Here is a 27,515-nt window from a genome sequence, read left to right as displayed (position 1 = left end):
TCGGGTTGTGTCATTTTTATGATCAACGTTGCCACATAGTTCAGTAGGTTTCGTGGTTTCATTAATAATGTACTATTTCTTGCATTTTAACCACTTTTTTGGTGTTCATGTCTAATGCCATATAGATAGAAGCTTTTGGAAAGACAAAAATCAGCTGTTCATGATTATTTTGATTTATGGTTTGTTATTTTTATATATATATATCTTTTGGCATTTGGCAATACTTCTAGGTTTGAGTTCCTAGGTGTTCTAATAGTCACAGTCATTGGCTGTTTAGTTTGTGCCTTAAACGAAATTGGTTCATTTATCATATGAAATATTATAGGACTTAACCGAGATGAGCTTGCAAAACCAAAACCGTCACGCTAAGTTTGTAGCTGAAACTTAAGTTGCATACCCCGGGGGGTTTACCAATAATTTTCTACATATTGTTTTTAAATAACTGAATTTACCTTTCTTATTCCCTCAAATTCCATTGTTTTAATTTTGATCGCTCTTAATTGGATCATGAGGAAGTCACTTCCTTCAAATGTTTCAAGATCTTGTTCAACACTTTAGTCATTTAATACTTATAAATTATGCGTTGTTATTGAGGTCAAGACAATGTCTCCGGCATCCAAATCTAAGGCCAAGGAGGCTTCTTCCAAGCCTACGCAAAATGGAACAACAGGGGAGTGGCATAACAGCAAGTGCATACAATCCACTTTCGGGGAACATTTCATACCCTTGAAACGGCACCTCGCATCTTCCCCACCTCCCCACGGCAATGGCGATTCGGAATATAGATGAGACAGGATGATCATTCGGGTAGCTCACTTGGCATCTTGGGGTTGAGTATGATTCGTCTCCAACAATGGTAGTTGTTGCGGAGAGTCGAAGATCGAAAGATAAGACATCTCCGCCATAGCTAAGTAGGAGGCTATACCGGTTTCGACAATGACAAGCGTGAGAAAACCCGAGGAAGAATGAGAGGAAACACCAACGCCGAGGGGAGAGGCGCGCATGGGAGTTGCATGAGCGATGCGGTTGGTTACCTTATGTCAAGAAGATTTAAATCTAAATCTCCAAGTAAAAAAATCAATCAAGCCCCCGGAAAAGATAACGGATATACCTTAACTCTTGGATTATTTGAGTTGAGATTTAAATCTAAATCTCCAATTATGAAGGATGTGAGCGAAGGTTTTGGTTTTGTTAAGTTTGAGAAGTCTTCGCAATTGAGAAAATGAACGGATAGTCATAATGATAAGGTCCGTACGTTTGGGGGCTAAGAGCAAGACCGAAAAGAAAGGCCGAGTTGAAGTCCAAATTTGAACAAGAAAGCAGTGGTAAAGTCGATAAACTACTGTGGTGCTAATTTATATTTGAAAAATCTTGATGATGACTTTAGTGATGAGAAACCGGAAGGATTTGTTTTTTCTCAATTTGCGACGATAACATCCCCACGCGGTATGACCTAGCATTATGGAAAATTTATTTCATGTTATTTCATTCGCTTTTTCTTGTGATGTATGTGACCACATCCTTCTTTGGTTTTCTGCAGATCAAGCGATATGCAAGGGCAGAGCATGGGCTATGGTTTTGTTGCATTTTTTCTACTCGAGGATCTTTGCTAAAGCAAAGATATCGTCTTTGATCCCACCATATTTACACACACACATACATACATAATACATTATGAGCTCTTAAAAGTATACATTTTCTTATTAGGTGAAGCGAAATGAATGGAAAGATGATTAGGCGAAAACCTCCTCAGACGTTCTGTGGCCCAAAGAAAGAAAGAGAAAGGCTAGGATCTTGGGTATGTAGGCGTAATACAATCACAAAGATCCGATTGTATATTCGCCTAGATATCTACAACAAGTTACGCCCGGTATAAGTGCCTCAAAATTCAAAGCAACATGATTTAGTACATGAAGTGTGAAAAAGACTGAATAAAGAGACAAAGGTGTCATGTTGGTCGCTCAAAGCCCAACAAAAAAAAAAAACGGAATCTGGATTTAATTCTTGGAATTAAGCTAGACTCTCAAGTCTCAACCAATATCACATAACTATTACATTAATGGGCATATGCCACAAGCCATCGCCCATCGTGTTACCGCTTACTTACAAAACACTTCTAAATCAAGTAATGGCTCAACTTCTACAATACAAATATGAAGTTTGCTAAAGATGGTCTTTGTCGAACCATAAGATTACAAGTTAAACCCCGGACAAACTTTAGATTTTATAATGTGCGGTACAAGGAACTTTTTCAATTATCTTTAATGTAATCATTCATACAAATCTCTTCTTTGCTTCTCGACAAACTGTGACATTTTGTCACTATCTACAACAAAGAACTTACGGACATAAAAAGAACTTCGGTGGCTCTAACTTTACTTACTCTGTATATGTAAATGGTGTTAGTATTTTCTTAGGCATTCTTTTGTGCCTTCTGTCTCTGCACTCTGTCTCAATAGCTTTGTACACGAATTTTTTTTTAGCTTTACTGTTTAATCTATAATGAACACGCATTTAACACGTAATATACATCAACTATTGTACAGCTATACATCAACTATTCACTAAGATTTCCACATGCTTTCACGTGCAAAGGAGTAAACAGCACTCACCCCACTCTATATTTGGCTCTCACGGTTTATATATCTGTATTTCGTTGCATTGAATTAAAATCTTAAAATGCATTTATCTATGACCCGAATGATTTCAAATGCTATTTTTCATTACTTGAAACTAACTAAAATCATGTGAAATGATCATTTTTGACTGTTAGTCAGTGGTCATGGTTTATACTAGCATTTGTAAACCCTTTGTTGTCTCCATTAAAACCTTAATCGCTCTCACTCTCCGATATTCAATTTATCAGCTAATCTATTGAAAAGCTAAGGATTCATTTACATTGGCTTATGAGGAGGAAGGTCAGTTAATACTCTGCCAATGGTAGGGTAATGCAACTAATGGCAGATAACGGTAGGTAATGTTGTATTGTAGTTGTTAATAGTTTGATAAAAGTAAAAATAGTTAATCGTGAACTATCAATGTAGCAGGTCCGGCCGCAGGTGGACTAATTAGCTAGTTAAGAGACAAAAGCTTAGCTCTTAAGCTATCTAGATCAAAACCTAGTTCTAGTTCATAAAATTTAGTTTGGTAATATAAAATTAGTTTTAATTGATTAAATTAGTTTATATAGATTAATCTAGCTAGTTGTCAATTTTATTAGTTGTGAGAACAAGTTTTGAATTTTAGAATAAATTACTTAGTTATATTTCAATATTTAAATTCGAATTCAATCTTTTATTCATATATTTAGTTGTTTTAAATTGATAATTAGTATTCATAATCTTAGTTCAAAATTAGTTTAAATTTCAATTGTAATCCATGTTTGAATCTTAGACTATTTTAAATTTAGATTAAGAAAGTTTAATTAGTTATTCAATAATGACTTGTTTTTACTGTTCTTGTGTTAGAAATGATAGTCTAGTGAATTCTAGCTAAATCTCCATTAGAGGGGTTTGATGAAGACTTGATGTGTTAGTTAATTATTGCATGTAAGAGTTCACTCTAGTAGGTTAGTTGATTCGCCATGAGAATGGGTTGAACTTCCTCACATGCTAATTATTAGTTGGCAGAGATTGCCATGAATAATTAGGGATCACAATTAATCTTAATTGGTTATGATTGCAATAATCTACACTGGCATATTAGGAATTTATTTAAGTGAAATCAAATCCCCCTAATCTCTTATCCATATTCTTTTCTATATTTTATTCAATTTATATTCAATTGCTTAGTTAAATTATTATAAGTAAATTCATATAATTAGTTTCATAGTGTAAATTCATCTCTATAAATATTGCTCTCACCATTGTCTCCTTATGTCTTGGTAGTTTAGGAGTGGAACGATTCCGTACTATATATATATTGCATAAATCTATATATGAGAGTATGAAATAAATAATTGATACCGTAAGAATAAAGGTTAGAGTAATCTAATTGAGTTTTTACTGGTTATTAAATGGCGCCGCTGCCATCTTAAACTTTTTTAGGACAAGAATTCAATTGCTTGAATCCAAGGGGCAATCCCCCATTCTCTACCCACCCACCCTTTTAATTTTTCTTTCTTGTTTCTCATATTTTTGTTACTGTTCATACTTGAAATTCATTGTTTTAATCTTCCCTCCCTTTTGCCTTGCACAAAGCGCGTCTGCGCTCCCTTAAGATTGCGTAATCACAGTGACGAATACTGCGGTAAAGGTATTTTTAAATTTTCGAAAATTCTAAATTTTTTTAAACATAATATATAAGGTGTTATTGATTTACTGGAATATTTTCAGAATTTTCCTAATTGTTTTACGTTGTGAACAAATACGATCTTTACAGTGCTGTATTTCAGTTTTCAAACTGTAAGTTCTTGAAAAACAGACAAGTAAGGTTACTTAGGCAGTTCCAAAAATTCTAAACTTTTTATAGGAGTATCTATTCTAAGTCAGGAGTTTGCAGTAAAAATTTTACGAGTTTTTTATTTGTTTTGACCTCCTAACTAGTGGAGTGTTTCCAGTGTGTTTCTGCAGTTTTGCAACACTTAATTTCTGGAACAATAGCCAATAAGGAGGATTTGTAGAACTCCAATTTCTCTAAATTTTTTACAGAAACACTCATGATCTGTCAGAAGTATCTAGTAAAATGTTGGCGATTTTTGGCTCTATTTTGATTGGTTAACCATTCGGTTGTTTGTATTGTGTCCGAAAACTATTTTGCAAACTTTGTAGGGCAGTAGAAGGACTTTCATAGCTCCGATTGTTTTGAACTTTTTCAGGCTACTTACTGCATGTCTTAGCAAACTATTGTAAAAATTTCAAATTTTTTGGAGAGCGCGACCCACACCCATGCAAGGCAAAGTTTGAGCGCGACCTACGCTCAAAACATCTTTGTGAACTTCGAAGTTCCACCTCGAAGCGCGACCAGCCGCTTCTTCACAGCAAATTTCTGAGCGCCCCCCGCGCTCAACTCACTGAAAATTGCCTCAGGAACGAGCGCGACCTGTGCCTTTCATAGGCAAATTCTGAGCGCACCCTGCGCCCTCTTCTGGAGCAGCTCGATTTTCACAGGTCAGTCCAAACTTCCATTTCTTCAAGTTATTCGGTGTTTCTAACTTCTTCATTACATCGAGAGATTGTGATACAAGACGCTTATTCATCATCGCAGCAGTAGCAAGGAGTCATTCAGGTACTCCTTCTTCCACTCCTCGCCTCTTCTGTCAGAAGAGTTTCAATTCTAGTATAATCAGGCTTGTTTATCGTAAACATCAACGTACATGCCTATCTAGAAATTTATAGTTAGAGTTTTGGTTTCATATTAATTGTCATATAATATATTTGTAAAACCAATATGGCATATCAATATGTAGACCAACAATCATATGATTATTATGCCAACCCTTCACCATATTTATGCTGTGGTAGTCCTTACTATTGGGCTTCTCATTGCTTATCATATCAAAAGTTTGAGCCTACTATATGATATAATAATAATTATGAACCTCAATTTTCAAATTTTTATAGTGACCCATGCAATCAAGAGTTTTCTAGTCATCTAAACTATACAGGGGGTCAACCAGTGTCGTATAATTCTAGTTCCGTAATGAGTATGTATAACGAACCAAACACTTTTCCATGCATAATTTGTTCAGATCCAGACCACACTGCCTATTCATGTCCCATATTTATTCAACCTCAACCTATCCCATCGCAACACGAGATCAACCAGAGTCACTCAAACACCAATAACTATGACTATCAAACACCATACAAACAAGACATTTCCACCATACCAGAAATCACCCACCCATCTAGTTTGCCACCCTTCCCAGACCAAATTTCCCAAACTATGCTTCAGAACCTAACTATGCTTCAGAACATAGCCCAGATGATTTCCATGATCTCCTCGCCTAACAAAGAACTTTCAACCTTGCCAGAGATTGACACACAACTAGAACAACCTATTCCCATAACCACACCATTCGACCTAGTTAAGACCTACCATGAATTTCATGAATCATTACCTTCTCATGACCCTCCCATTAACCATTATGTTGACTCCACACCCCACCTGGATGAGGAAATTCTTGAAGACGACTCTTTAGGACATGTTTTGGATGACCACTCAAATTCGATAGATGCCTCCGAGGAACCTCTCACTGATCCATCTGAAGATGAATATAATGATGACACATTAGAAGATATTTATAAAGATATGGCGAGGAAGAATTTGATAACCATTGGCATTCTCTTAATATGGACCCTCCGGTTGAGCATGTCCAGGCCTTTGTGTTTGCTAACCGCACTCGGCTGGATGATTCCTTGACACATTCGAATGATGCCATTGAGGATACTTATAGTGTTTTAGAGGAAGAGGGTGAGGAAATAGAGATTAACAATTCTAATATAAGGCATGAACAAGGTCATATGCATGAATTAAAGGAAATAACTTCAATTCTTTATCCCAATGTGAATCTCAATTTAGTTTGGCAGCTAAGGAAATAACAATGGAAGAAATAGATGAATTTCTTAAAGATAAAGCCACGAACCACAACTTTATGGATTCAACTAAGCTAGATGAAGACTTCTATGATTTCTTAAGAGCGTGTGAGGATCCACCAACTGATGAACCACCAACCAACCACCATCCACCTGAGTTACCACCTCCTATAATCCAACCATCTACCACAACTAAGTTATCCATTCACCTACCATTTCAAAGGAACCTCGATTTTGCCCTTGAGCCAATTGTCTCAGAGACCCTCTATAATTTTTTCAACCCTCACGGTAAAGAGTGTTTGCCTAGCACACAATTCCATGAGTACACCATTCTTGTAGTTGAGAACCAAGCTTTGACCGAGTGTAGTGAGACACCTAGTTTGTCTTATTTTTCCTCATCTGAGCCTCATGAAAGACATCAGGATCCATACTTCATTCCTTTCTCACCTAAAGTATCGCTAATTCATCTTTTGGGTCATTCCAACTTTTTAACGTAGCTACAACATGATGGTTTGCATATGTTCTTTGATGGGTTGTATAAGTTTTCTTTCATTCTTGTAACGCCCGTATTTAAAATACATATTTATTAATTAATTAATTTAATTATTTATTTAAAATTCACTGGATTGGATTTGGGATATGTGGGCCTGGTTTCTGGGCCCGAGTCTGTGTTGGGCATGGGTTTCAAATCCAAGTATATAATCACATTGTTCTAGATAATAGGGTTTTTAGAGAATAAAAAAATAATAAAAATGGAGGCAGAGATAGAAACTTGTTTGCTCGAGCGTTGGAGCGCGACGATTTGGACGATGAGGGTTTCGTCGAGTTGAGCTTTTGATACAGGTGAGTAGAGTTTATCTCTCACCACTACTAAAACTATAATTTTTGTTTGTTTAGAATTTACAAAGTTCATAAACTATGATTTCCGTCTGTTTAGTATTTACGAATTTACTGTCGAGTGTTTCCGACCAGTTTTTATAGTTATTTAGTTCTGTCGATATATGTTAGTTTTTATTTGAACTGTTGAAGCTATGAACAGGCGTTCATGGAGGCGCTAGCCCATGAATCGTACTGCCCTTATATTATGTTGTTTTGTTTTGATGTGGGTTTAGAATCGCCTGTGGAAGCTCTGTTCACGCTTTGAACAGGCGCTAATGGCGTCGCCCATAGAAAAAAAAAAGGGGAACGAAATCCTATTAATTTGGTTGAACTCTTTAGTTTTGATGTTGGTTGATGGTGTACGTGTGAAGTGTGTTGAAGTTTGGTTGGGTGCGGTAGAAGCGTCGACAAGCGTTAATGGCAGTGCAACCCCAGTATCGTTTTTTTGTATTTTGTTGATTGTTTTGTTGATTGTTTTGTTGAAGTGTGGTTGGATTAAGGGTGGTTATTGGTTGTGTGTGTTTGTAATCGTAGGGAGGTGTTTGGAGGAGGTGGTAGAAGCCATTAATGGCGGCGAGAAACTTCCAGATCTAGTTTGGTTGAAGAATTCGGAATGTAAGTATTAGAGTTTTTGGTTTTGTTAAAGTTGTAGGGGTTTCTATGAGGATTAAAATCGGTGGGTTTGTGTAGGGTGGTGTGTGGAGGTTGTGGTGGCCGGCGTGCGAGCTGGTGGTTGAGGCTGCTGGGGAGGGAGATGACGAATTGGGCTTGGGCCTGAGTTGGTTTCTTTGGGTCCACACCAATTTTAATTGTTTTGGTTGGGCCCGATTTTGTTTTAAGTTGTTGGGCCGGACCAGTTCAATTAAGTTTTGGACCAATTTGGTTTAGTTCAATAGGCCGGTTTGTTTTGTTTTGATTGGGCCCGATTTTGTTTTAAGTTGTTGGGCCAGTTTAGCTTGATTGTTTGGGGCTAGCCCATAGGACTTAATAGAGATCCAAATGGGTCTTTCAACATTTAGACTTTTGGGTTCTAAGGTTTGGGGTTTAGGCTTGGCCAATTGGGTCCGAACCGTTTCCTTAGTCATGAGCCCATGAACCATGCACATTGACCTTAGCCATGAACCATGGCGACGACCCTGAACCTGTTGAACATAGAAACAACAGTTTGACTTCGACCATGATGTGTTGACTTTGACTTTGACCATAACGTGTTGACTTTGACTTTGACCATGACTTTGACCGCTGACCATTGACTGTGGACTGTTGACTTTTTCCAGTTTTTTTTCACATGTTTAAGAATGTGGACAAATGTAGCAATAAAAGATTGTCAAACTTTGTATAACCTTGTTTGTCATTATCTAATTAAGATTTGACGTAAGTAGTGTGTAAAATATATAAATATATTGGCACGTAACAAGCGGGGAATTTTTATAGGACTTAGATATATACGTTTTTACGAGAATTAAATTATATACGGACTTAGATTCATGGACTTGGATTGTGGACTGTTGACTGTTTAATTGTGTTACGTTTTTACATATTAAATTGTATGGACAAATCAAATATTAAAATGCTATAGAAGCTTGTATAAACTTGTTTGTCAGTATATAATATAGATTTGACGTTGAGGTTGTGTATTTTTGACACGTGACGAGATAGAAACTTTAGGAGGTATAATATTCCTAAAACGCTATAAAAATGTATGCGATACGTTTGAAGCAATTGCGACATTATATAATATGTTGGGATATATATATTAAATGCAATAGTTGTGGAGAAATAAATGTATAAACCCTCCATTATTTTATCTGTGAGATGCTAGTAGAGTATTTGTGGATATTTCTCACGGGATTGTGGCGTAGTGCAATAATATATTGGCACGTGAAAGAATGAAAGTGGTTACGATATATAATTGAGATATTTCTAAATATTGTGGTTTAGTGCAATAAGGTATTTGACCTACACGTGATATAGTGGAATTATTATGAGTCATAAATGTATGACACTTGAATAAATTACGTAATGAAAATCCTAGAACCTAGCTACCACAACTCATGTGATTGGCCCTTCTGGTGTTTCAGTGAATCTGAATGGCCTTCGGGCGTAAGTAATATGATTGGCTCTTCTGGCGTTTCAGTGAATCTGAATGGCCCTTTGGGCATAAGTAATTTGATTGGCCCTTCTAGCGTTTCAGTGAATCTGAATGGCCCTTCTGGCGTAGCCGAATAGTGGCTTGATTATTCCGTTCGCAAAATTAGAACGAGACGCGCGATATTTTATGCCGAATAGTGGCAGTACTTACATAATGGCTTCCGTGTGAGGGTTACCTGGTGTGCGGCATCCCATTTCGTGGTAGTTAGTTACGCGAGTGATTCATTATGTAAGGGGAGACATGTGGATGTACATGTTCGGTGTTGGAAAGCGATTATGGTAGCCAGGGAAACTAGGTAAGACATAGATACTACGTGATTTTAGGGACACGCAAAGAAAGCCTGAAATAATCTAATTATGGTAATATGTTGGTTAATGAGGTATCTTTAGATAGATGTTTGTATATGGTTTTGCAGAAGGGTGGGTCAAACTAATTACTTGGGCAGAGACGACCCACTCTGTTATTGAGCATGAAATGCGGTACGGATATAATATGTTTGGTTGGTTATTTGTTTAGTTAGAACCTAAGGCGCCTCGATGGAGGAACTACATGCCTTATTTATGATGCGTATAGTTTGTTGTGTGGTTAGTGGGAAGTTAAGGTGCCTCAGTGGAGGAACTACCTGCCTTAATTATTGTACTTAAGGATGTTATATTAGTCGTTGAAAGTTAAGGCGCCTCGATGGAGGAACTAACTGTCGTATGGATTGTGTATATATATGTATAATTATATGTTGTATTTTAGAGCTACTCACACCAGCATTTTTATAATGCTGACCCGATTTGCATGTTTGCTTATCGAGTGTGTTCATTAAATGAACATAGTTGATAAGTCTTGACAGGTTTAGTGTTGAAGAAGATTGGTTGCTGCTTGTGGTTTGCGTTAGCGTTGCATCTCAGGATATGTTTTGTTTTCCCTTGAGGTGATATAGATTTTCAGTCTAGACAATGTTTTTGTATTTTCATTTGTAAATTTAATTAAAGAGTTATTGAAAAGAGATTTATAACCTAATCTTATTTGTGAATTTTTGTAATGAAGAGAATTTTTGTTTAAATTAAAATTTTTATTGGTTTTTAATTATCCGCATATTTAAACTGTTTATGGGTTTTTAGAAGTGGAGAGTGCGTCACACCTCGGAGATCGAAGAGTCGGGAACAAATATTGTTTTTTCCGAATTCTGTCGAAAATTCGGGGTGTGACAATTCTTCTACATGATTGCTTCCAATTATACAACTTCATTCTGTTTGGAGGTGCATTTAGTATCATGTTTTTATGGCTAAACCCCCAACTCTTTCAACTATTAGTTTATAGTTGACCACGCATCATCTATTTTGTGCCACCCCAATTTTTTGCTTGTTTAGGGGTGTGCACAGTCTAGGGGAATCTGGCTTAAAACGACGCCATATTAAGTCTAGGGGAATCTGACTTTAAAAGACCCACGTTTAAAACAAATTTTCTAAACTCTGTTCTATAAAATTTGTTTGGGGGTGGGGTATTTGGTTTTTCCATTCTTGATCACTCGACTTCCTATTCTTATTCCTTCCTCATCTCGTAGCTAGATTTCTTGTTGTTTGTTGTTTTGATGTTGTTTTTATTGTTTTTAGTAGATTGGATGTTAAGTTGTTAAATTCAGTAGTTAAATTTGAATTCGGTAGTTAATTGTATTTGAATTTCGATTTTAATTTAATTTGATTCTTTTCAAATTATGCGTTGATTTTAGTGTTAATCCCATCTTCCCGAATTGTTTAGGGGTGGTATTATTTCTTTTAGCATGGTTTTTATATGATCCACAATTTATTATGTAATTTTGCGATGATTGTTGGGAATATTGCTGATATTGGCATGACTATGAGTAAATATTGTGGTAAGATGAAATCTCAATGAGTTAGGCAGTTACTATCCTAAATTCAACCTAAAATATATTATGTTTGTTTTAGAATCAAGAATATGGGTTGTTTTCGTTTTCGGTTTTGGACATTTTTGTTTCCAGCAATTGCCTTAAAACTTTTTGGCAACTTCCCGATTCGTTTTGGAAACTAAAAACCTATATAAACTTCATTCATTCTCTACACACAACTCACATCTCTCACTTTCATCTCTCACCTTTCACTCCCAAGTTTTCCTTCTTTTTCCTTCTCACTCAAAGATTTCAAAGACTTTGGGCGCTGCTTCGGTGGAGTGCCACCAAGCCCATAAACTTTGCCAATCCAGTTTACCACGAGCGACCAGCCTACTACCCGTGCCTAGGTTGAGTGTGACCCGCGCCCAAAACACTGTAAGTCCAAATTCTCCAGAGTGCGACCCTCGCCCATACAAGGGCCGGTTGAGGCGACCCGCCATACGACCCCGTGAGGGCACGAAAAATTCTGATTTTTGTGGGTTGTTCCAGGATCGATTGCAGCTGTTCCAGAGGGTAGTTTTGAGATGACATCTCCTACAGTCATACCGGAACAGTCTTTCGAAGATTTGTTCCAAAGCACCACCTATGGTGCTTGGTTTCGCTAGGTGATCATACACGTAGGCTGGGAACCGTTAATGGACGCGAAGGAACCTCAATTCTTTATAGAAAGAGATGAGGAAGACGATTAAGCGGGAGATAATGTAATTTTTTAGTTTCAGTTAGTGTTTGCTTATGTCCCAAGCAATTTATTTCTTATTAACCCCATAACGGGTGGAACTCTTATAGAGTTGTTTCAGTTTTATTTGCTATATTAGTATAGTTAAGGACATTTATGGTGAAGTGTGCTTGAAGCTCCGGTCTTGATGATGGTATTTAAGACTTACGTTACTGTCCGTTGGTGCGAGCGAGAATCTTGGAGATCGCTATTTGATATAGGTTGTTCGTGTGTAGCGAGTCATTATGGAGCGAGCTTGTGTGACGAAGACTTCACGTCGGTTGACTACTGTCTAGTCAGATCGATTGCCATAGTTGAGTCGCTATGAAGCAAGCTACGAGGACGAGGATCGAGGGTCGATCTGTATTCACGTCTGTGCTGGACACATGCTTGATATTCATTGGATGTGAATATTACTCCCTCACAATGATATAGAAAAAGAAATGACAATTACTAATTAATATTGTGATAACCCAAAAGGTTTATGTGTTTTGTAGCTGCTCGCAAAAACTTAACAGAAAAGTATAATCATTGCGGCTCGGGATGCTACAACCACGTTGCTCCTTTTGTTTGCAATCGATAGTGTTGTAATGGTATGTGCAAGGGTAGAGGATATCCAGGTGGTGACTGCCCAAATAATAAGGGTCCTGTATGGGGCACTCATCAAATTGGATTGGGCAACCCAAACCCGCCAAATATATTACAAGTTTGCCATCAAAGCCTAAGCCCAACAACCAATCCAACCGGTCTCGCCATAACGAAACCGTCGGGTCGTTTGAGTATACACTCAAACGGTCTCGCCATGTAGTTTGAATGTACACTCAAATGACTTCACTATGTAGTTTGAGTGTACGCTCAAACGATCTCGCCATGTAGTTTGAATGTAGACTCAAACGACCTCACCATGTAGTTTGAGCGTACACTCAAACAATCTTGCCATGTAGTTTGAATGTACACTCAAACGACCTCACCATGTAGTTTGAGCGTACACTCAAACGTCTTCACCATATAGTTTAAGTGTACACTCAAGTGGTTTGCACGTGTCGTTTTAGACAAAACTCTTGGTTTTTAGCTAGACGATATGGCGGGGTCGTTTGGGTAGTCTCTAGGACGACATGGTGGGGTCGTTTGGGGACTCTCTTGGGCGACATGGCTAGGTCGCTTGGACTTTTAAAAATTAGGTTTGTTTGTCCCGAGGTTTGAAAAAAATGGTAGCCAGTATGTGTTGAGGGGGGGGGGGGGGCTATTGTTGTTGGACTTAATTGTCGGATTTGAGCCGGAGGCTGCCCAATGAAATTTGATGAGTGCACGATTAAATCACCAATAAAAATGGCTGTTGCTGTTTTGCAAAATGAGTGTCTTTTCAAAATCTTGTCACTATGAGTATTCATAAATTGCTTTGGACTTGATTACCAATTGTGAAATCACATATGGATTTCTGTGTCCATTACTCCAATTAAATTAAGGTGATAGCCATGGTCTTGTATTTCTGTTTTGATCAAAGTCTCAATGACCAAGAACACAGCTTATATTTTGGCAATTTACTCGATCATATAACTAAATAAAAAAAACAGCAGGGACTACTAAAAAGACCCGAACAAAACAAAAAACACTATCTTCTAATCATTTGTGATAGTTATTCGCGTTACAATGAGAAGTGTTACGCAGCAGCAATAATATTTGTAGGCTCTTACATGTAGACCAAAAATGAACATATTTTTTCTTTCGCTTAACGATCAACAAGAACATAAAATGAGAGAATATCACGTTTTACATGGAGAGATGGTAATAAATTACTAGTTTTGATGTAGAACAAATTAACAAGGTACTAATCTTCTTTCAATATGCAGAATTTAATCGTAACCATCTCTAGCCATATGAATTCACTTGTATCAGTTAAACTGATCATCACCTTGATTGCCGTATTAAAAATCACTTCACAAATCCCAACTGAGCACAGTGCAGCACATACTACAAATCACCCTGCAATTGATATGCCATACAGCCATAGCACCAAGGTGCCCTAGACAACCAGCTCCTCAATAAAACCGAGTTCCATTGTTAGAACAGGCAACAGCAATCAGGCCAGCCTTGGGTTTCTGGAAGGAGCTCCGAATCACCTAGAAAGATGTTCTAAAGACTTCACCCAAACTGTTAATCCGTCAGATAAAGAGAGACAAGAAAGAGAGCACATTATGAAAAACAATGAAGCAAACTAGAAACACAAGTTAGTAGCAAAGTTGTGTAATTGAGCAGAAAGTTTGTCTAAGACATCTTTGCCATGTAGTTACGAACTGTAATTCATTAGCAATTAGTCGAGTTTTAAGCATAGACTTCATCCAGGTGATAATGTGTAGAAAGTAATTTATTGAATACTGTACTAAAGGAACTACAAGAGAGGATATACACAGGACATTTATGAACTTACTCAAATTCCTCATTATAGTTCTCGATAGAATGGATGGCCTCGTAAACTTTCTGCCCTGATATTGGTTTAATTATGATAGCGTCCATGCCAGCCAGAACGATCATTCTATGTTGCTCGGCCTCTGTATGAGCGGTTAGTGCGATTATGGTGAAGCGAACATTGTAAAGTCTCTCCTCCAACCGTATTTGTCTGGCTGCTTCAAACCCGTTCATGATTGGCATCTGATAAAGTAACAAAACGACGTTAGCAGCAGCAAAGCCTCTTCTCTTCTTGAAATGAATCAAAATGCAGTTCTAACATCTATGATAGTTCACAAGAGGAGGCTTGTTATGTTAATTATGATAGGTTCATGTTCTAAATAACATCAACAATGAGAGCATATTTTGAAGGAAAAAACGAAAGAAGTATTCATAACGGAGCACAAATTATACTTTACCTGACAGTCCATGAATATAAAATCATAAGGAAGCTTTGAAGACCTTTGATCACTCTCTCGAAGAGCGCCACACACTTGTAGCACTGCTTCTTCCCCGTTCTCACAACATTCGACAGTTGCACCCAGTTTCTTAAGAGCAAAAATGGTTATCTTGTGTAACATCCTATCGTCTTCAACAACCAAAACTTTTTTCCCTGCTGTTGTCATTCCTTGGAACACTACCAACAACCTCTTGGATACGACCTGTAGATGGACCAGGGGAACTAGAAGGTTGTGCAATTTCTTCTGTAAAATTTGGTCTGTATCCATCAATGGTTATAGCACCCCCGAATTCTGGCAGCAGTTTTAGCAATTGAAACAAGCGAGACCCATGAAGTGGTTTACTCACAATGAGTTCACACTTTGCTAGCTTTTTCTCATCAAGTCTTCTTGCTTCAACATTTGTTTCAGGCGTGTATAACCAGACAACCCTACATCGAGAATCACAGATGTCTTTCTGAAAACTTTCTAACATCGAATTCAACTCCGAGAATTGATCATCACTAAAATGAGCAGCACTGAAGTCAATAATGACGAGTACAAAACTTGAAGTAGTCTTACTAGTTGTCTTTCTGCGGAAAGGTGATTGATAATCCATTTCATTTCTTATGTTGATACACACATCTGTTTTCCCCAGAGATGCCGAGTTACTCAAGTAGTCACTACCCAAATTTGACTTTCCAGAAGAACTTAGATGATCAAGGTGACATTTGTGTGTTATCCTCTCAAGAGTGTGAAAAATATGTTCCAATCGGTCCACTGTCCATACTCTGGCCCCTGTGCTCTGCAAAAATCTTTGTACAATTCTTCTTCTCCCACCTCTTTCAATAAATAGTACAACATGCGAACCTTCTGGTCTCGGACTCTGGTTTATAAAATTTAGGTCTAAATTCTGGCTTATCTCCATGGGAAACCGATCAACTAGTAATCTAGTGTCCTCTCCTTCAGCAGTTGAAGTGCCGTATGCAGCCTCACAGGAAGAAAGGAAAATGTTGAATCTAAAACAAGTTCCTCTTTCACTAAGGTCCTTATCCATAATTCCAATATCTCCACCCATTAGACGCACCTGATACATAATTCAAAACAAGTTATGCAGCACGACACTTGATCGATCGATCTATATGAAACATTTCCAGTAAAAAGAAACTATTTTCAGTTAATATTGAAACGTCAGTAATCATGGAAAATCTACACTAACAAATATTCAAAATATTCAATACAATGATCTTAGAGTTTTTGTAAGTCTAAGAGTACTTACCAGGGATTGCACAATTCCAAGTCCTAAGCCAGTGCCTTCGTGTTCATGGGCTGTTCCTTTAACTTGAACAAAGTCCTCAAAGACAGATTTTTGTTTCTCCTTTGGGATTCCCCTTCCAGTGTCATCCACCTCAATTACAAATTCAACAGAATTTTGATGTTGTTGAGCCACATGTAGTGATCGCAACTCACTGCAAGTTTCATTATTCTTGTAAAGAAGCCGCGGTATATATTTCCAGGCACCACTATCCTTAGAAACAAGAATTGGATCTTCTGCACATGATTTCTTTACCCATGCACGGATGATGATATGGCCATCTGATGTGAACTTTATAGCATTGTGGAGTAAATTATTCAGTACCCGTTGAAGCTTTCTACGATCGCCTTTAACAAGGGAATGCTTAAGTACTGATTCATCGCAAGGATCCAACACCAAATCAATGCCTTTGTTCTTACCAACTGGATAATACAAATTAACAGATTCCTCGAGGAATCGTGCCAAATTAAATTCTTCTTCAGTGAGTTGCATCTTCCCAGCTTCAACCTTACTAGTATCAAGGACAGAGTTTAGTAATCCTGCAATAAGTTTTACACGCATAAAAGAAAAGGAGAATCAGTTCTTCATGCACTTGTTTATTTTCTCAGAGTGTCATCTATCAAAATAACAAATATTAAATTGTAAATGTAAATATATTATTTTAAGCAAGTCTTTTGGATAGAAGAAGTATGAATAGTAAAGCTCACCTACAAGGTCTGCAGTAAAAGTTCTCATCTGCTCCAAATTCATATGTATCTCTGAATTCGGAATAACCTCTGCAATGCAAAGGGTGATTATACCATCCAGAGCTGCAAGGGAAGAACGTAAATCGTGACTAGCACTTGCAAAGGCTAAACTCTTGTTCACGCTCTTCCTTTCTGCCTGCTGTGTTGTTTCCATGTGTTTTATGAGTGAAGCACAGAGGAACATTTCTCTTCTGAAATATCTAGTAATCAAGTATATGAAGGAGAAAACTGTTATAACTAGAGATATAAGCAACAAAATCAGAAGCACCACTGCGGTCTTGCTATGTCTCTGTACCACTCCCACTAATCCCTTGTGGGGGTACACCACTACTGAGACCTGCAAAACAAAAGATTCCCAAATTCAAAACAGTTTTACACTTCATCCAAAAAATGGACTGCTCCTACTTTATAGTAAATGATCTAATGTTTGATCACTTTAAGTAACCTTTCTGTACGTCCAATATGTAAACTGTTTACTTTGTGACATACCGATGGAACTCCTGCTATCTTCAGCGGCAAACAGTACACCACGTATTTCTTTCCCCTGATGTCCACATTTTTAACTCTAAGTGTCTCATCACTGGGTTCACATGGAATATTTTGTGAAGTGGCTAGGTTTTCACTAGAGTTAGTGCCAACAATTGAGACTGATCCATTATTGAGCTTCACTCGATGAGGCCCAGTTTGTGCTAGAGATATCCCATCTTTTGTAGCCAAATACATGTCTCCACCATGAAGGTCAATCCTTGAGATGGCATCCATATAGTTTTTCACTGGAAACCCGATAGAGACAACTCCCAATCCATCAATAGCCACTGTGGAAAGAAACAACTGCTCTTGATCCTTGCCCCATCCCCTTCCTAATGAAGCACCATTCGGGTTATTCATTAAGGCTTCTCGAAGCCAGCTTGAGTCAATGGAGATTAGTGAATTCAGACGTTTCTTTTCGTCATATCGCTTCCCCATATAAGTATCTACTTCCTGGGTGTAATAGTTGTACACTATGGAGACATTGCTGGTATCTTCGACCTTTGAAGTGTCAGGAGTGCTAGTGTTGGAGTATAGAACACGAGTTTAATTGCCTTCAGTGTAGTATGAATAGATAAAACTGCCTGAACCAATATAGGATATCTGTGATAAACTATTTGTCTTGAGTGCTAGAAACAGATGAGGAGCCGCCTATAACACAAAAGTAGTAATCAGTACCTTGACTCTTACTATAACTTATATCATAGCATTGGGGCATGTAAACAACTGGATGCTGACCTTAGTTTCAATGGTAGATAGTGATGGTTTGGTTGCATTCAATGATGAATTCAGAAGTCTTGCTAAGTTCACTGCAGACGCGTTGGCTGGAAATAACAATGTTGCGGCAGGTTCAATGCCCAAAACTGCTTCTTTGTGGACAAAGTGAGTAGCAAACTTGGAAGCATCTTCGACTTGTTTGGTTGTAACAAACCAATTAGAGATTACTAAGGAAGGAATAATGAAAACTACAAATGCCTGCATTTCAGTGTTAATTGATGTACACAAAAACAGAAACCATACTTCATCATTAGATTTTTAAAAAAAAAAAAAACAGAAGTGTATAGAGAGATTGAGAAAACAATAGATAACTAACCAGAACGACGAACAAACATATGGGTTGCTGAGACACCGAGCTCCTGAGCTTCATTGGTGTTATTGTTTGGTAAATGCGTTTCTGTTTTTACTCTGCGATTGGAACTATACTAGGGATAAGTCCTTCCAAAAATGTGAAACATACTTGAGAACAATAGATTCTAGAACACCTTATGCCTTCACCAAATACCATAACCAAGGCAGCGAAGACTGTTATGTCTCCAAACAATGACATACATATTTGCACAGCTACATCGTAAATTGAAGTTTATGACAAACTCTTTAATGAAATTTGGCTATCGATTTTGTGAAGCTATTACTTCTATCTGGCATTTCATTTGATAACTTAAAGCTAAACTTTGCAATACTAACAATAACCCGCCACTTTCCATTCGACTTGCCTACTGGGACACTACACCATTTTTATACTAGGAAGCAAAAGGACTACATGTCTATAATCCTAGAAAGTAGACTTATTCAGTGTCAAAAAGGATTAATAAATTCTAATCGAATCCCAAAGATAGATCAAAGGACGTCACATTACTCAATTGCTAAATGGATGGTAAGAGTAGGACTTCTAGTGTTCTGTGTTCCTAGACATTTCAAACAATTTTTGAAAAACAAAACTCGGAAAAGTAAAATGTTGAGCAATTCTACCAGATTACATGGACATAGTATGAACTTACCTGCTTACGATTGCAAGAAACTACTATAACCAATAGAAAGCCAACAAAACAATGGTGGAAACTCAATGCTCATAGAGATTTTGGTGCACTTCTTGTGATGTTAGAAAGAGCACTAGAGTAGAACATGTATACTACTGATGATGGTGCATTTTCTTATATTCCGTAGTTTGATTTGCTACTTAGATGGAACTTGCTTAAATTCAGAAAGAAATATAAGAAATCTTCTCTAATAAATCAAGTTTAGAATGACATCAAGTTCAGATTATGACTAGATTAGGAAATCTAATTAAGCTAGATACTAAATCCAAATAGAAATAATTTCAATTTTAACTAGCCTGTTTACAGAATGTAGAGATGAAAAAAAAATTCACCGGTCAAAAGTAAGACAAACATGATCCAGTGCATTATTCAACATCAAATTCACTTCTAATCCTTTTGTCTTCAATTTTTTTGAAATATCTCTAGAAAGTGTTTGAAATGTTGTGGAAGAGCTCTTTCAAGTTGAAACTTCGCCAATACTAGTTCTAGGCAATACGGAACACTTGATGTGACGAACAGTTATCTATGTCTCCGAAATGGACCAATTTGAATTCTTATTACTGAATGGTTGCAAATGGCCTTTCTACTGGTTTTCAAATTACTGGTTTTGAGTTTCGTTCAAATTAAAATGATTTCAAAGTTCAAACATAAGATCTTTGCCTCTTAGTACTGGGCTGCTTGGACTGTGGCCACAGGCAGCACATCCCGAGCATGTGTAAATTGTAATGCCTCGAAAACCATGGAGGTGGAAGTGAAGGGGCAGGTCATAATCTTTTGATGACAAGGGTGTAGCTTCTGTTACCTGACTGGCACAAATATGTAGCAGAAACTTTTATCATGATCAATGTCAGCATCTTCTCTTCTGAGCTTCGACTAGCTAGCAGTGTCTTTCTAGTGTAACCCAAAGTTTAGCAATAAAACACCATTTCAGCAGTGGCATGGACATGAGAACTGATTGACAAACATACAATTTAGTCAAGTTTGACAATGGCAGCGTCTCTTTCCAGGTCTAAGCATTAATTGAATCTTTGGATTACCTTCAGGACTTTTGGCTTAGCATCGCACTTGCCAGTCGCCATTCAGAAAACAACAACCGTATTTCTGACATGAAACAGCGCCTTCCCCAAGCCCCCCAACCACCCTAACCTAATGGGACTAGTACCAGAAATCGTACTGAAGAAGAAAGACAATATTTGCATAAACGAAGAAGAAAGACAATATATGCGACCAATAAGCATCTACATAGTCCTTATAAAAAACTGACTGCAGAAATTGTACTGGGGACAAGTGGATTATGATATTGAATCCATGATCATATTGCAAGGCTTATCATCAAATCTGCAAAGACATCTTCTGGGTATACTGAAGCTCTACCGGCTTGAATTCCAAAGTAGATGACCCACCAGTAGTTAACCTGCCATGTGAAGTACTTCTCTTGAAGGAACCATGTTCCACAAGTTTGTCAAAGGACCAAATGAGAGACATTTAAAGTTCCTTAGTCAGGCTTCACAATTTGTACAAGCAAATTGCAACCTGAAAATAGAAATTCAACAATGGCCTTTCGTGAAATCTTCTAAACGGTTCAAAAAGGGTGTCACAAAATCTATATTACGAGCTCTGGCATGCCCACTGTAGATATTTAGGGTAATCAATCAATATAACCAAACTGGTCCAGCACATGCTCCAATAATAAAAGACGGGGAGGATTAATATTTTTTATTTCTCACTTCTACGTATAATGGTGAAGGGACATTACTGCACTATTTCATATTTACAAAGTAATGAACAGCATGTCTGACATTTCGGATTCAGGGTTATTCTGTCTGATCTTAAAAGAAAAGTGGCCATTTCTGTTGACCTGTAGCATATGAGATTATATTCCTTTTTAGCGGAGAGATATATTGCACTGCTTGAAATGCTGCTGCTCGTAAAACATTGAAAGGACCCAGATCAACAGAGTATGCCTTCTGAAAGCCATCCAAAATTGCGGTCATCATAATATTTGCTGGCTTCCTTTCTGCTTCATATTTCTTCAATAATGAGAGCTGCATTAAAAAAACAGACCATCAAGGACAAACTAAATACGAACAATATATAACATATCATAATTAGATGAGCTTTAACCAAAGACTATATATCAAAATTTGCATTTGTTAGTTTTTATAATAACGTGCTGCCCCCTAGGAGTCATCGCGATTTCTACTACCAGAAGAGGAAATGAACTGTTGATTTTGTCCTTGCTCCTAAGACGTTTGCCTTACGACCTAACAAGCCAAATTAAATAGCAAATAATTCCTTTGGTCTAGGAACGACATACTGTTTCACTTCAGTTTGACATTCATACGACAAATTTCAATGTCAACCGAGCTAGCACTCTTTAAAAAACAGGTCTTCTTCTTCTCAAGTGCACACGTGAATTATCTGATGTTACTTGTTGATGTTCAAAGATCAAACTGACATGTTTGTGAAATAAGAAACTATTTAATACCTCCCCAAGGTCAGCACCTACTGCAATGCCATCAGCTATGATCTTTGAAAGAGCACAGGCATCTCCGAATCCCAAATTAACACCTTGGCCAGCCAAAGGATGAACAGTGTGTGCTGCATCACCAATAAGAACCACACGATTGACTGCGTATTCATTGGCATGCTTTAGTGACAAAGGAAACACCATTCTCTCTGAGGCCAATTCGACTACTTTGGGAGGCACTTCCCAGGAATAATCTCCAGAGTACCCCAGGGAGTTCGATTGAGGATTGGGACCATATCCATCATGAAGAGCATGGTTTACTGCTTTAACAAAATCATCCTCACTCATCGATTTACGCTCTGTTGCTTCCTTTGGAATCATAGTCCAAACAATATTACTGAACTCGTCCCCTATGGGTAAAAGTGCAATTGGACCAGAAGGCAGAAATCTCTGCCAAGCACAATGATTTTCAACAGTATGCTTAACAGTACAGACGATTGCATTCTGTGAATAATTCCATCCAGTTGTTTTGATTCTCGCCAATTCCCTAACATGTGATTTTCCCCCATCAGCTCCAACCTGCAAAAATATCAATTGGTCATTTGTTAGCTAATAACAAATGAGTAGGACAAAGCATAACCTATTTGACACAGACAATGACGCAAATGTGGCCAGTGCCAACATTTGGAAAAGACAACGTTTGTTGAACACCAATCCTATGAAACTTGCAAGTAGAAAATTACTAAAATAAATTGTTGGCACATGTCTGACCAGTGCGTACAATAATAGCATGTGACATCAAAACTCTTACAAAACCAAAAAGAAAAAGAAAAAAACATTACCACCAGCTTTGCAAATAAGCTTTGTCCATCACTAAGTTCCAGCTTTGCCATTCGTGAACATGATGAATCGATCCCTTTAGTTGGTGTATTTGGCTGTACAACCATTTTCGTCAATCTGGAAGGATAGATTATCTTCTGGAAATCTGTGTTCTGCTATTTCTAATACATTAAGTTTCAGAAAGTGTCAAAGAAATGAAAAATAAGTTTTTACATGACATGGAATGAACTAAGATCAATACTCAGAAGCTGAACAAACTGAAGAACCAAAACAACAAGAGTAGCAATCGAGACAAAGCTTAATATCACACTTCAAACAAACCAAACTACTAATATTCAATGATTTCAGAGGTAAAGCTCAATAATCACACTTTACATGACAACTATATTACAAACTACTCGCAATTTCTATTGAAAACACAATATTCATCACCATTTGGAAGGAACAATATAGATTTGTAATGAAAAAATAAATAAACGAAAATGTAGAGAATACCTGCAAACATGACAAGAGAGAGCTATGAAGCACCTTGTTCTCTACTACACACCTGTATCACAACCAGATGCACCATAGTTACCTACTTGGCTACTTCAATACCTTTAAAGCAGCAAAATAATTCTAATTTCTTGATATGCAAATCCTACCCTAGTATATCTGCATCTACATCGCTTGCGGTGTATCTAGTGTATCCCAAGCCAGTGTAATCCCAAACCTGCAAGGAGAAATATGAAAAGATACAAGAGATATATACTAGAAGGTTTCTTGAAGATGTAATGTATTATAACTGTTTCAAAATTTCAATATATGTACAAAATAAGGGGGGAAACAAAAAACATGCTATGGCGATCCCGGCTTTTAATGCACATGGCACACATTTTAGAAGAGTGAACATATAATGTGCGGGTATCCATTTGATGACCATACGCATTAAAATCAGAGCATTTAGTTGTGTAACTAATAATTAGATGTGTGTGTCCAGCTTTAAGATCGTACCTTTAAGAACCATTTCTAGAGAGTTAAATGTCACAAATGTATAAATGACAAGATTTTTAGATTGGTTGTGCAATTTGAATTTTGAAATGGTCGCCCTAGACATTATTATGACAAACAGCCGAATGGGCAGTGCCAAATTTTATTTAAATCCGTGTGTTTAGATACTAACGAAAGGAGGCTTCTTAGTTCTTACTATCTTCTACAGATTAAAATTTGAACGTGAATTTGAAATATCATAACTGTACAATGGAAGTGAACAATTACCTGCATTGCATCGAAATATGCATGTCGATGTTGCATTACATATTGCCAAGCACCAATATCTGCAAACAGAACAACTTGTACATTGACATAACAACTAAAGAGGATTAACCAGGCTACTAGTGAAATGAAGCAATAATAGTTTAGTTTGCAATAGTTGCTCCTAAGATATTCTTTTATTCCTCCAGATTCATTTATATGGATACTGAGGAATATGGGATAAACCTAAATTTTGAAAAAAAAACATGTGGAAAGGAGAAAATGACAAGCTATGCAAAAGAGAATACGATGCAAGCAAATTACAATATCTCTGTATAGTAACATCATTGTGTACGTAATTTTCTCACCTTTCTTATCAAATATAAGCTACAAGGTTCCAAATTGTCCGTTAAGAAATAAATGATGTGATGCTCAATTAAGAGAATGAATTACGAGAAGAAAATAAAAAATGCTTGGAGATAGTATATACACACAACAATTAGGGTATATTAGAAGATATCACAATTATACCTTTGAAAAAGGAAATAGAAGCAGGAGTGACAGTACTGACCCTTGGGTCAGGGAGGTCATCATTCTTGACGTTAACTTCCTTTCCCAATGCCGGGTTACTATCAATAATAGCAACACTCAATTTCTTCGTCAATGGAGAGCTTGCTGCACACACAGTAAACAAAAAATAAGTACAAAGACTGAAACCGTTAATGATTCCAACAAAGTATAAACAGAATGAAAGATTCAACAATATTGCTTTTCTTCTTTTTCTCTTTTTCTTTTAAGTTCAATAAGCAATGATAATATTATTAAATCTGGACATCCAACTCAAAACCAACTTGTTATGATATAATACACATTGGCCTAGGTATATGTGAGTCTCAAAAGTTTGAAAGCGTCATACTACACATGGAAATAAATGCAATGTAATACTAACTCTATACACATGTATAAAACTTATAACCAGTAAATTACTTAAATCTATGTAAACCATTAAGTAATATATGTCAGAACACCAGTTTTATATATTACATCAGGGAGTGAGAACCAAAGGGGTAAGAAACTTACACAGGGCACAAGCAAGGGCCATGCCAACCATGCCGCCCCCAACAATTGCAATGTCATATTGGTCATTACCATTTACTGAGCCAAGCTTCTCCTTGTTCTCCTCCGATGTTTATTGAAAAACCAATTAGTTTATGCAATAAAAAAAATCATTCTTGCTAACTGAAAGAAAGTAAAAAAGACAAACAAATGTAAATTGATTACAGAATTCTGTTGTGCACTAGTTAAACCCCTTGTTGGAACCTTGAAAGCGTGTATCGTGGCAATAACTCTTCTCGCGACAATCCTGTCAAATAAAGAACAATGTAATGGGCATAGAACTATGACGAGATTTTGGTTGGGAATGAGATTCTGAGTAATAATAATGACATAAAATGGTTCTCATTTTAATGCATTTCGGAGATTCTAATTTCTTGTACATAAAATCGTACCTGTTCATTTTGGGCGTTGGTCAAGAATCTGAGAATCTGAGCTGACTCCGTGTTTGTGAATCGAGTGCGGGCTTTCTTATTAGACCAGCGTAGAATAGAAACCAAATGTACAAAAGGACGATAGTGCCCCGGGTCTTGTTTACCGTTAATAATTTGATTTATTTCTAGATAACTGGTAAGCATTGGGGAGCTGAGGGTGGAGAAGAGAGAGAAGGAGAGATGGGTTTGTGGGTAGAAAGAGAGAGTTAGGGTTTCGTTGAGAGAGAGAGAGAGAGAGAAAAAAGTTTACATGGCATATCTATTGGCTACATACTGTACAATCCAAGTCTAGCACTAGTAGCTAAAGAAAAAAGTGTGGTTAATATAGACTCTTAGACGGTTTTGTTACTTAATTTTGATTTTTTTTGGATGCTGATGACCCCAATACACCATAGTTGGGGTGTACGAGAGCTAGTTTTCAATCCTTTGGATTTGGAAGTGTAGTTGATACAGGTAACTTAGATGGTTTAGTCACTAGGAAATACAATTGCAAACCTTTTCATTACTAGATATTTTTCTTTAAATCATCAAATACGGATTTCATTAATGATGAGGTTGTCTCCAATCTACTAGATAATCAAGAGAGAGGGTCTACTGGGATCTGCATGGTAACTAAGACATCCCAACTAGGTTGATACCGCATTGCCCATCGCCCCATACATCAGGTGCCATTGGTATAGTCAAGGCACAGGAAGGTGCGCGCCTATGGCATGAGGCACGGTGATGTGTAGTTTTGGTGCCTCGCCTTGACCCAGTTGCAAGTGCAAACATAAGGCACACCCCTATTGCACTTTTGGTCGATGCACGAAGCGTAAAAAGCCGCATTAGACGCGCTCCTCATGAATATTAGGTTCCATCGCACCTTTTGCTCCCTTTTCAAGGCAGTAAGAAAAAGAAAGCAGAGGTCTACGTCTGAACTGTATCCCAACTAAATACAACGCTTTGGAATTTTTATGACCCTCTAAATGTTGAAGTCCCCATAGTCTCTTGGTTTCAATGACGATAGGATGGATATCATGGTGTTCATGATATAAAACCTTCTATTTCTTTTCTTCAACAAACCCAAATAATGGTTAGGGTAAATGCTATGAGTACATTTTGCCCAAGTGGAAACCGATGGATAAAGAGTTTATTATCTAAAGCTTACATGATTCTGTTACGAGGAGCTGACGGCTTATGAAAGCACGAAGTGATCTCCCAGATAGTGACCACAGTGAAGAAGAGAGGAGAGGATCTACTTTTTCTTCTAATGTATGGCAAAGAGTGCAATTATTGGGAGTCCAATCATCTTTTGTTCAAGTAACCAGTACATGACATCGTAGTTATCTTAGGGGCAATACAAGCACTAGCACTGTTTACTTAGATAGCATTTTTGACGACTGAGGTAGTCTCTTTTCCAATTTCTGATTGATTTTAAGTAGATATGGTTCAATATAATGTTCTTTTGTTTTTTCTTCTTTGGTTCCTAAAAGATAATCCAGTCCAAAATCAGAGAAGAATAGCAATCTTAATTCTAATATTATCACCAGTGAATATCACAAGTGTTCATCAAGTTTCACATGTCTCGTAAGTTTGAGCGTGCACAATTACTAAGTGGAGGAAATAGTGAAGTGTAACTACTGTAATGGTGTAATGTAAGAGGCAGCTCTGAGATTTTGGTGCATATGATTTCACTAATGTATGTTAGATAAATAAGCTTTCATTCACGATCTGTTTTTCGAGTGGATGCCTTGTTCTTCATTGTAGGATTTGCAGGCTTGTAGCACCATTATTAAGGATTTTCTATTTCAAGCAATATGCCAAATATGTACCAAATTACTGTTTCTGCAAATACCATTTCATACATATTTTATGTGTTCAGCTATTCCCCTCCCCCCCAGTTTGGATCTGTACGGGTTATCTCATTGATCCTATAGTCTGAGTAAAGTACTTCCAGTTAGGCAGCTCTTATCAAA

General features: G+C 37.3%; 2 protein-coding genes across 7 annotated transcripts; both read right to left on the bottom strand.

Moving 5' to 3' along the window:
* Positions 1–13,781: 13,781 nt before the first annotated feature.
* Positions 13,782–20,651, bottom strand: LOC147516151 (histidine kinase CKI1-like). The gene is given in 9 exon segments (XM_086588806.1): positions 13,782–14,333; positions 14,611–14,831; positions 15,047–15,243; positions 15,245–16,151; positions 16,344–16,918; positions 17,087–17,462; positions 17,615–18,304; positions 18,392–20,421; positions 20,508–20,651. Coding segments are annotated over 7 exon segments (2,784 nt in total). The 5' UTR covers positions 18,092–18,304; positions 18,392–20,421; positions 20,508–20,651; the 3' UTR covers positions 13,782–14,302.
* A 522-nt stretch (positions 20,652–21,173) lies between these two features.
* LOC147516150 (uncharacterized) lies at positions 21,174–25,993 on the bottom strand. Of its 6 annotated transcripts, none has more exons than XM_086588804.1 (10): positions 25,522–25,993; positions 25,295–25,376; positions 25,094–25,184; positions 24,545–24,688; positions 24,038–24,096; positions 23,425–23,492; positions 23,276–23,327; positions 22,783–22,935; positions 21,959–22,519; positions 21,174–21,515 (listed from the first exon to the last, which is right to left on the bottom strand). In XM_086588804.1, the coding sequence occupies exons 1-10, from the start codon at positions 25,527–25,529 to the stop codon at positions 21,300–21,302; spliced, it is 1,434 nt and encodes a 477-aa protein (XP_086444930.1). In that variant the 5' UTR covers positions 25,530–25,993; the 3' UTR covers positions 21,174–21,299. The 6 variants fall into 6 exon arrangements, with proteins under 6 accessions (XP_086444930.1, XP_086444927.1, XP_086444928.1 ...); XM_086588801.1 differs by having other exon boundaries at positions 22,783–22,932; positions 25,094–25,193; positions 25,522–25,959; XM_086588802.1 differs by having other exon boundaries at positions 25,094–25,190; positions 25,522–25,942.
* Positions 25,994–27,515: the final 1,522 nt, after the last annotated feature.

Source organism: Coptis chinensis, chromosome 2 (genome assembly GCF_015680905.1).
Source record: "Coptis chinensis isolate HL-2020 chromosome 2, ASM1568090v1, whole genome shotgun sequence".
Classification (NCBI taxonomy): domain Eukaryota; kingdom Viridiplantae; phylum Streptophyta; class Magnoliopsida; order Ranunculales; family Ranunculaceae; genus Coptis; species Coptis chinensis.
The sequence above is the reverse complement of the archived record's forward strand: the minus strand, read 5'-3'. Positions and strand labels throughout refer to the sequence as shown.

Coding starts and splice junctions, on each gene's coding strand:
- LOC147516150 (XM_086588800.1), bottom strand. Junction 23,328..23,424: donor GTAGATGCAGATATACTAGG/GTAGGATTTGCA, acceptor GTTGTGATACAG/GTGTGTAGTAGAGAACAAGG. Junction 22,936..23,275: donor CTCTCTTGTCATGTTTGCAG/GTATTCTCTACA, acceptor TATTAGAAATAG/CAGAACACAGATTTCCAGAA.